Source organism: Pygoscelis adeliae, unplaced genomic scaffold, assembly GCF_000699105.1.
Source record: "Pygoscelis adeliae isolate BGI_AS28 unplaced genomic scaffold, ASM69910v1 Scaffold168, whole genome shotgun sequence".
Taxonomy (NCBI): domain Eukaryota; kingdom Metazoa; phylum Chordata; class Aves; order Sphenisciformes; family Spheniscidae; genus Pygoscelis; species Pygoscelis adeliae.
This window is the reverse complement of record NW_008825566.1, coordinates 1,894,277-1,905,266: the sequence shown is the minus strand read 5'-3', so window position 1 is coordinate 1,905,266 and position 10,990 is coordinate 1,894,277. Positions and strand designations below refer to the sequence as shown.

At 40.6% G+C, this 10,990-nt stretch overlaps 1 protein-coding gene across 1 annotated transcript in view; it reads left to right on the top strand.

Annotated features, from left to right (window-relative positions):
- Positions 1–6,098, top strand: part of LPIN1 (lipin 1) — an 89,933-nt gene extending 83,835 nt beyond the window's left edge. The window contains exons 21-22 of the mRNA XM_009332476.1: positions 1,614–1,717; positions 2,530–6,098. Of these exons, the coding sequence (XP_009330751.1) occupies positions 1,614–1,717; positions 2,530–2,689 (264 nt within the window). The 3' untranslated portion in view covers positions 2,690–6,098. The remainder of the gene's footprint in view (positions 1–1,613; positions 1,718–2,529) is intronic.
- The last annotated feature ends 4,892 nt before the right edge of the window (positions 6,099–10,990 follow it).

Sequence of the window (10,990 nt, the reverse complement as noted above, 5' to 3'; positions counted from 1 at the left end):
GGCTTGGCGAGCTCCTCCGCCAGCTCCCTCAGCACCCTTGGGTGGATCCCATCCGGCCCCATAGACTTGTGAGCATCCAGGTGGCATAGCAGGTCGTTGACTGCTTCCTCTTGGATTATGGGGGGTTCATCCTGCTCGCCAAGCATTATGTCAGAGAGGACAAGAGGTCCTTACTGTCCAATTGCTATATTAAGTTGTTATACCATACATGGCTTAATTTCCATTATCAAGGTACCTTTAGACATACGGTTCTGAAATAATGTTTTAGACACTTTTGTGGTTTTGTATTACGGATGATGTCTACCTCTAGTTCCATTTTCTTGAACCCTAGGGAAACAAAATCATTATTTTCATGCATACTTCAATAAAATTTCAAGTAAAGCAGTAAGTTAATGTTTCTAAAGGAATTACTGGTAACTCACTCCTCTGATCGCTGTTAGAGTGCAGTCTTCAGGTGTGAGATGTGCCACTGGCTTTGTGAAGATCAGGATCATCACTTTCTCAATTTTCTGTGCTGCTTTTTTTTTGTTTGTTTGTTTCATTGTTTTGTTTTTTCCCTCAGAATAAACTCAGTGAAATTTCAGTGCTCATGAATGTTACAGGTGTAGATAGTGCATGGACTGCCAGGATGCTGAATTCTTGAAGTGACTGCTGTTCACTTTTGTTCAGTTACTTAATTTTTTTGGAACAGTCTTTACAAGATAGAGATAAAAATAATCTTTATATCTTCATGAACTTTTCAGTCTTTTACCACCTCACCTTTTAAAACCATATCCAATGATTTATATTAGTAAAACAGAAGCTTTTTTTTTTTGCTCTGATCTTCTGGGAGTTATTTTAATCTTTGCATTTGTCAAGCTTTTCTTCAGAACAGATCAAAACTTCTTCACTGCTTTCCTTAACAATTTGAATTTCTTAGAAGACATTCTTAATTTATACTTCCAATTGTACTTCCCAGAGTTGCATCTGCATTACCTGCTGGGGCTCACTGCTGCTATTTCAGCATGTATTCCTTGCTTTCCCTTCTTTCCCCCTTGCTCCGACATGGCGTCAATATAGGGGTATGGCACAAATCTGAACTCAGGAGCTAAGAGATGTTTCCAGGGGTTCTAATGTAGACACAGTTGTTATGACTTCCTTTTGTGACCTTGTCCTTACAAACTAATTACTGTTTTATGTGTCAGTTATGTTTTAACCTCTGTACACTGTTGCAAGTTCCTCGGTACAATGCACTCGGGAAACGAAATATTCTCTGAAAGAAAAATGAAAATGCTTTTACACCAAATACCATTAGTTTTTTATTAAATGTTATTTCTGTGTCAAGTGAAGTTACTGAAAAAAACGAACACAATTTTGATCAATAGTTTAAATTGAAGTGGCAAACTCCTTACCTAGCTGCAAATTGTCTGTTTCATGAGTATTTTGTTCGGCTGACCTCATTTGTAACATACTAGGGAATTTCAGATACACAATAACTAGGTAAATTTAGTACCAATACTGTGCAGAAATGTTCTGCTGTGTAATGTATTTCACAAGAATAAACATTATTGTGCAAAGGCAGAACCATGATTTTTTTTTCTTAGTTTTTTTTTTTTTTCCTCTCTTCTGTTTAGGATGTTTATTCATACAAACAGGTGGGAGTTTCTTTAAACAGAATATTTACAGTTAACCCCAAAGGAGAACTTATACAAGAGCATGCAAAGACAAACATCTCATCGTAAGTAATTTCTTACCCCTAACACCTTATAGACTACATTAATTTGCTGTTCTAATTTATGACTCAAGTTGCCCAAAGATGCATTTCATTCCTTAAAATATTTCAAATAAAACATAAAAAATTTAGAATAAAATACAGACTTTCCACTTTCCTTCAGTTAAACTGACAAAAAGGAATTATTTAGTATTTAGTTTAATATATTACATGATTAAAGTAGATGGAAAGGAATTATCAGTGTACCATTTAGCATAAAAATGAAATTAGCTAGTTTCCTGAAGCCATCTGCCTTTTCATGGCCTTTTCAAAATTTCTCTTTCCTGGAGCTCCTATCTAGAAGAGCCAGAAAACAAAATCTGAAGATAGGGCTGAGGGCTTCCAGCAAGATGCTTAGGGCACTGCAGCACCTAACACTGAATGGACATAGGCTTTAGTAATGTTAAGCATGTCCTTAATTGAAGGGGAGCCATGTGCGTATAAAATACGAAGAATCAGTTGAGCAAGGAGCTGCTTGAGCCAAGCTGGACAGAAATGGAGAAGCAAGTTAGGGGGCTTGAATATTTTAGCAGGTGATCTGGGCAGAAAATAGCAGCTGTTTCTTACTAGGTAAGTATCGTTGCTTAGAATGAATGGATTTCTTATCTGAACTGTGAATCCTCTCTGGAAGCTAGGCACCAAAATTGAGTTTAGTTTTATTCATTTGAGGACTTGTCTGTTTAAAAGTAGCCATGCCTTAGTGGTTGGGGACTTATTAAAAATTCAAAGTAAGAAGATCTGAAATGATTCAGCGTTCTCTTTATTTGTTTGTTTTCCAGCTATGTCAGACTATGTGAAGTGGTAGATCACATTTTCCCTTTGCTGAAAAGAAGCCATTCTTCAGACTTCCCTTGTTCTGATACCTACAGTCAGTTCACCTACTGGAGAGAACCTCTGCCGCCTTTTGAAACTCAGGATGTACATCCAGCCTCACCTTAACTGCATCTCCAAACCGTTGGCCTCAGCTCAAAGAAAGAGTTAGCTTGTATTGAAAAGACAGCACTTGGCTTTTGCTGTTGACAGTTCAGCTGGAATCTGTGATGTTGTGAGCATTTGTATTCTTTTGCTGTGAGCAAATTTAGAAATGCTTTTTCACAGTCGCGTTTCCCGATGACAAGGAGTCTTACTAGGAATAGGAGTTGCGTTTCTAGCTCTTCACCCAGCTCCTCAAATTGTGCCATACAGTTTCATTATTTAAGGTCAAATAAAAGTGAAGTGATGCTGGAGTCGCAGGTAAACGTGCCATAAGGTCGTAAAGTGGTACTGTATCTTTTCTGCATCACTGAAGTAATCTTTCATCTCATCAGAACCCCCTGCAAGTAGGGAGCTGAAGGTGCTCACCAGTCCTGACATTGTCTGGCGACACGGACAGGGGTTGAATCCATATGTCAAAATTCCTTTCTCTGAAGGAGCAAATGATTCTTCCTCTTTCCCCTTGCTTGACCAACAACTGTTTAAGAGTTAATTACTGGTCTAGATCCTCAGCTGTTTTAAATCAGTGTAGTTATCAAAGCCAGTTGAGCTGTGTTGATTTATTCCAGCCTGTTGTTTTGACATGGTAACGCTTTTCTGAGGAAATAAATTATGTGTAATCTAAATAGAAAGCAAATTAAATAAGATGGGCAGATTCTGGTGGTATTTCTCAATTTGAGAAGTATCATGTTTTAGGAATAGCTATTTGGATTAAGGTAAGTGTGCAAGTGGAAGATACAGGCCACTGTGCATAGTGCTCATCTTACTGAAGTCAGTGATTTTCAGTAAAGACATCTTGTCCACCAAATGTGCCGAGTTTCAAGACCGTTAGTGAGCCAAGGACACTAAGGATTTTGTCAAAATATAATAGTTTTATTTGAAACATTATTTTGGCTAAAATGTGAACTTTGATGCTGGTGAATGATACATCTCAGGTTTTTAGTGTATGGAATTTTTTGGGGTTTTGTATCATAAAGAATGGATGCTTTTAGTGCAATTTACTCTCCTCCAAGATAATGAAATTTCCTCTTTCATCTTTTTTTTTTTTTCCTTATTTGTCCAGACACAAGCTGTAGATACTGTTTTTGCTACCTGCTTTTGACTGCCTTAAGACAACTGTGCGTGCTAAAAGCAATACTGCAGATCAGTTGATAATGTTTTCCAAATGGTCTGCCTTTAGACAATGCGGTACTTTACTTAAAATGTAGGCATCAAGTCACCATGTGCCAAGTGATCCTCAAATGTGCTTGTAGCTAGGAAAGAAACATTTTTTTTTCTTTTAAAATAGATTTAAAAGTCTAATTGTTCTCTGAAACACAGAAAATGGCATCATGGGATTCCATGTATATTGTATTTCAGTATGGCTAAAACAGTGGTTTGCGAGCTGTGGTCTCTGCCAGCTTGTGATCTGTGAGGCTATGGTACGTGTTTTGCAGCTGCTCTGTAGTGTTTTCAGTTCAGAATTTAATAATAGGAAGGTAGAGAGGTACAGGAGAAATTTTAGTATGTGATTGTGGTCGGTTGGCACCCAAAAGTTTGGGAACAGCTGCTCTGTCTCACATTTGTTCTATTTCAACAAATTCTGGTTTTGCATGTCAAGACTGATAGCAACGTAGGTAGGATGGTAACTCTATAGTAGGGGTTTTCTAACTTCTAGTGCTGCAGACATTATGTGGGATGTCAGGGGGCCAATTTGTGATTTCCCCGTGCCTTCAAGAGTAATGAATATAAGTGCAATCCTTTATACAACTGCAGTGTGCAGTGGTGAGCCCTCCCTAGGTCTTCCTTTTCACATGAGCGTTGCTGCTTTGGGCAAAGTGCACGCCCACTTTGGAGATACCAGGATTAGACAAACACGAAGAGGAAGAAATGCGTGTTTAACAACTGAAACTGATTATGCTCTCTTGAAAGTTTAAAGAAAATGCAAGTATCTTTTTACTTACAGATAGATGAAATGTGGTATGGATTTTCTGAAGGACAATCAGTGGGGATCACAGGTTGCCAAACTGAGATGTTGCATCTCTAAATATAGCCACACTTTCTTTTAAGCATCTATTAATACTTGTCATTAATGACTGAGTTAATGGATGAATATACTAACTGCATCCTATTTTAATTCAGTTTTGGTAAAGGCCTATCTCAAGCCATTTATTATGCAAAATAAAACCAAACCAACCCTTCTCTTCAGTGAGAGGCTGTCAGTTTTGTGTTTTTTATCCTTCCCAGTAGTTGAGATCTATTTTCTGAAGGTACCACGCACAGCAGCTTCCACCAGAAAAGATGGTCCGTGAAAGTTCTCCACAATTAAAGCCTGTGATGTATTTATTTATTACTTAATAAGTAGCTAATCCAGGGTTGTTTGTTGTAGTATTTCAAACCAAATGATAGTGTGAATGAGTGGTCATTGTAATTCCGTCAGATTTTTAGGCGTAGTGCAGCACTGGTACAGGTAACCCTGAGACGTGGAATCTCTGTCCCAGAGTTTTTCAAGACAGTTAAACAGCGTTATGGCTGACTTGCAGCAGATTGCCAACACTAGATCAAGCGTGAAGTTGGACTAGATGACCTCCAGGGGTCCCTTCTGACCAACATTTCTGTGGTTCTGCGAGGTGAAACGCCTTCTGACATACTGTATACCCCTTTGTATCTGAAAGTTGAAGTACAGCTGAACAGTGAAACGAATGTGTGTTTATATAACTAATGTTTATCAAATTTGCTCACAGAAAAGACTCTTAGGAAAATCAAAGTTTTGACCTGATAGAAACATCACCGTACTTTTTCAGAGCATGTAAGACACTTTGATTTGGTGGCTGAGCAATTTTATGCGTAATATTTAAACTGCTTTGTTAATTCATGTAGAAGAAAAAGGGATGGCTTAACAAATTCCTACTCTTTCTGTGAAAGAAAAAATTCAACCTTGCTTGCAGTGTAATGCTGGTTTCTGTTACAGAAAGAATATTTGGCTAACATGAGTATGCAGACACATTAAATCACAGTATATTCTATTTATACAATACACGTAAACTAGAATATACAGCAGTGAGGAGTGACTAATGTTTATTTTCTTGAAGCTGATGACCATACCGCTCCAGCTGTGTCATGTGAGGAAAAGAATACCATACTTGTTCCATTAGTTACGTTGAAGATAAAATGTTACTGCTGTAATTTGGAGGCGGAGGAGAAGGAGGGTATTGGGTGTTTTTTATTTGTAGATATGGATTATTATTTCAAAGCCTATTTATATACAGTATTTACTCTGTATATGTATGTGCTACTGCAATGATGAAAATCATTTTAACACCTCATTTTGATCTGCTGAATGCAACAAGGGTAGAAATATATATTGTAATAAAGGCAAATATAAATTTTTTTTCTGACTTTTCTATTTTTCTGTATGCTTTGATAGTGGCAGAGTGCTTTTGCAGAACTGCTGAAACTGTAAAGTGTGGCTTTTGTAGCTCCAGTTTCAATTGCCTCTTATCGGGGCTGTCTGGTGTAACTTCCAGCACTTGCAAAATTTTTGGTGTTCAGCTACAGTGTTTGACCCAGAGCTTTTTCAAATGGAAAGAGTTCACTGAGGGAGACGGGGCCAGGCCCTGGGCTCTGGCTGTTTTGGGGTAATAGTAACAGCACCTCGGAGCCAAGAGCAACCAGACGGGAACTGGAGTAAATTAGACCAGTCAGGAATGCTCCCCACCTCAGAATTTTTTTGAATCTTCCTTTTTTCTAACTCCTAGTGTGACCTAAGGAAAAACTAGCCATCTGTTTTGAATGGGAGTGTTGTCATTCATGGCAATGAAACCAGATTGCCTTTTTTTTTTTTTCCTTTTTTTTCTTTCTCCTCTTCTTTGACATTGGCCATTCTGCTGGTGAGAAGCAAATACCCTTTCCTCCTGTCCATGAGAACACAGCACTGCCTTTTGCTCCCTCTGTGGGTTTGCTGAGCAAACTAACTGCAGCCGTAGTGATACTGCCAGGCTTGTGTTAGTTGGTATGAAAACAAAGATGTTTGGGGTTGATAAGGCTCTGCGGCAGCACAAGTTCTGTGTTAAAAATACAAGAGCAGCCGTATTTGGGCAGCCTGCAGTCACTGCTGCTTCAATCTTCTCTATTTTCTGTATGTCTCTGGCTTGTATAAACATTTACACTGGAGCTCTGGAGACAGGCTTTGAAATGAAGGTGCCTTTTTAATTAAAAGTTAGAAAAATGGTGCTTTTGCATCAGCAAACCAATCTTTATAAGGACATATTCATTGCTCCTGGAATATCCCATTAGCACTAGAAGTAGAAAAGTCTGAGAGAGCAAACCTTCTGAGAAGCAAAGGCCATAAAGTTGGGGGGTTTTTTTGATGCCATAGGGAAGGTAGGGAGTATTTCCAGACTACTACATTAATTTTTTCTTATAAATAAATAGTCTTAATTCAATATGCATTACAGATGCCATCAAGTACCTCAGGACAGATCATTGCAAGAGGCAGAAGACCATTGGTACTAAAAGCTAGTGCCTAAAAATATAACTGATAAAACTTTCAACTCTTCTGTGAATGTATAAAAAGGTGAAGCCTGGAGGTTGTTCTTGGTGTGGGTTTTTTGGGGGTTGTTTTTTTTTGTTTTGTTTTGTTTTCCTTTTCATAAAAGTCTGGCAAAATACAGTGGTGAAGGGAGTACACTCACAGTGCCACAACCTCAGGTAGTCCTAGCTCTTTTGCTTGCAGTAAAATCCAGCCCCTGATTTTGTTCTGTAGCATGTTGGAGATACGCAAGGAAAGAGCTAGTTGTAAATGAGAGACGAGAGGCTGGCTGTAAAGAAAACCCGGCAGAGTGCCGAGGAATTACAGTTGCTGGGTGCTTTGGGGAAGAGATCCTCATCAAGACCTTTCCAGCCATTGGGATGTGAGGGAGAAAAATAAAGGCAAAATGAGAAATGAGTTTTCTTCTAGGAGGAACTAGAGAAAGAGAGCAAAAACAGAGCAAATGGCTGAAGAGCAGCTTCTTGTTTCCATCCCCGTGCTGAATGTAGGTGGTACCAGGTCAGGCGCTGAGCTCTGCCTTTTGCCTCTTAAGCAGTCTTGCCTGAGACCCCACATGTCTGCATTGCACAGAAGAGGTGGGAAGGCCATTTTGGCTTCATTTGCCAAACAGGAGAGAATAACATTGACCAAAAGGAAATCTATGCTTAAGTGTCCCAGGGGTACTGCTAACAGCAAAACAAAGTTGCAATTACAGCTAAATTTTAAGCTTAGGTAAGAACTAGGGCTGCTTTTTTTTTTCATGAACTTGGGAAACAAAGCTTTCACCTGCAGCATATACACCTCTGTAGTACCATGCGTGCATCCTTTTAATAAGGCTTGCTTCAGAAAATAAATACAGACATAATTTATCAGCCTATGTAAGCATGTGCTTAAGTCACTCCTCCCTGCACTGAAATTTATGCGTATTCTTAAGCACTTCGCCAACTAATGCCAAGAAAGCTGTGTACTGGGGAGATACAGTTTCCGAGCTGAAGAATTGATCTTGCTTTTCTAAAGGCTACTCTTGGACTGTTTTTTAGCCTCCAGCACTGTCAGGTGTTCTGCCCGCTGCCAGCAATCTATTTATTGATACAGGAAATCCATTTTGCCTTGCCCTGCTTTTAATGAGTTTTGCAAGCAAGTGGCCCCTTCCTGTGACTCATTCTGTGTTTTCTGAGCGGGAGATTGTGGTTTTAAGTTTCACGTTGGAAAGTAACCGCTGTGTCTGCTTTCCTTGTCTGCTGGAATCTCAACAAGAGGAATACATTTTGGAACAAAGAAATGTAAATGGAGTAGAACAGTTCATGTTTCTTTGGAAAATCGTATAAACATCCTTCTTTTTCAGGACAGTTAAAAAGACTAGTGCAAAGTGAAAGTAGATCATGTTTTAAAATAACAGCTTTATCTGAGAACATTGCTGTTAACACAGGCAAAAAAAAGACATTTTCCCTGATATCTCAATATGTGTTGGCCCTTTGATTTATAGCCAATAAATATCCAAAAACTACACAGTGGAGGCCTTTCTCTGATCTTACTGGCACAGGAGCAGCTCCGTTAGCATCTGGATGGCTGCTCAGATATGCACAGCTACAACTGCAATCTGAAGTATGAATAGGGAGTGCTACAGATTTCCATTCAATTCCTGATCCCTCTCATCCCTTTAGGATACTGGAGGCAAAGAGGTAGGAGATGTGGATGTATTTGTTTCTGACTTTTGCCAAAAATATGGTGGCGGAAGGAGAGAATCCTCTGCAAGCTTGGACCGTTAGCACTGAAAACTTAGGTTTACGTTAAAAGCAGCCATAAATACATCAAAACCAATGACCGGGACAGTTTCCATTCCCCATTGCTAGATACAACTATTTATATTTCAGGCTCAGTGGCTATGTCTGTACAGATAAATCGCTGCCCAGTAAAGGGCAAGGACCATTCTTTGGCCCCCTTGCCAACTGGTATGCTTTGGTGAGTGTCCAGCTGCCTGTCTGCCAAGTCGGGGTAATCGCTGGCCTCTGCTGGCCCTCAGACTGTGCCCAGGCATTGCTTGGAGGAGCACTGGCTGGCCTGGCCGAGGTCATGCCGGGGACCATGCTGGCAGCACACCGGATAGGTGATTGCATGCCAGAGCCTGGGCTTGTGCCCTGCCAGTTTGCTGATGTGTCCACGCTGTACCTGGGAAGAGCTGGGTCTGGGTCCCAGGTCCGGGCTGTAGCTCCTTTCCCCACGTGCGTCCCAGCTGGCTGGATAATGAGATATTGGGACCTCTCCTTCCACAGGGTTTGGGATGAGCTGGGCTCTTCCTACGGGCTTGAGGAGGTGTTTTGGTTCTTCCGCAGTTCAGTTTGATCTCAGTTCAGGACCACTATCTGGTCCTGAACTGCTTTCACCATGTTAGGGAGGCTGAGATCATCCCTGCAGTTCTGCAAAAAGGCCAGAAAAATCCAAAAGCTCTGCTAGCACAGGTTTCTTAGAGACAAAGTGTGAATGGGGATGTACAAAAAAATCATACTTGAGAGCAAATAAACATGTTGGGAAAGCAGGAGTTCAACAGATCATGTTAAAAATGTGACCTTTCAGTTACCCGTCTCAGCTGTCAAGTTCAAGCTGGCAGAGACAACAATTGGAAGGAAAAATTGTGAGGCTCAGAAACTGAAGCAGCTTTATTGGGAAGGTACTGAGAGGAAAGAAAGAGGGAGACCCAATATTGTCATACTCACTTTCCTGTAGGAATCCAGATATCATGTAAAAATGCAATGCCTTGTATTGTGGACTTCATTTCTGATCCACGTACTGTGCGAATGGAAATAACATGAGAAATGTCTTCATTTCTCAAAGTATGATGGGGTGAGGTGGTTTTTTGGGAGGGTTGTTTGTTTCTGTCAGTAACAGATTGTATTGAGATATGGTGACTTAGGTAGCAGTTCAGCTGTTCACATCCATGTTGCTTTCTAATGCACTCTCTGCACAACCTGAGAGCCTGCACAAGTATTACACCTCCCTGCAAGGTTCGTTGCTTCTCTCGCTCTGGACTGCTCCTCTGCACATCGCATTGGTGTGGAATCCCTTCCATTTTCTTTTGACCCAGTAAATTCTTGTAAACTAAGGCTGTGGTTTCATGGGTGGCTGATCTGATCTGCTGGTTTGTTACTGCCTAAAGGAAAAAGTCACTCTCCCCGTCTCCTCCTTTGCTCCTCCTGATTCTTCACCCCACCCTCTCGCTGCACTCCCGGGGGTGGCTTTGTTCTGCATTAGTGAGTTAAATGGGCTCAGGGGGAAGCAGGACCTTATGCTTCTGCCTATGTCCCATGAAACTGCAACCTAAATTTTACTACATCCATCTCCATCCTACACCTGATCTCTTCATTCTTACAGTAATCATCATGTAATTGTGGGGAGACCTTATAAAGTGACATGAACTTGAGAGCGTGGACATAAGCACATCCAGATGAGACTCTGAGTGGTGACATACCACAAAAAAAGAAATCACAGGATCAAAACCATCTGCCCAAGACAGGAGGACTGACTGGGAAGCAAAAACCTGGTCCCAAGTCAGGAACAGGATCCTGCCCGTGCCCTGACACAGGCGTCTTGTGTTGGCTGAGGTGAATCCTTCAATGTGCTTTGTGTCTCAGTTCTCTGTGCACAAGACGGGGATGATGGCAGTTCCTCTGTCCCAGGCATGCTCTGAGGACAAGGCATTAATGCCTATGAGATGCTGTGATATGAAACTGAGGGGTTATGCAAGAAAGATATTTGAACCG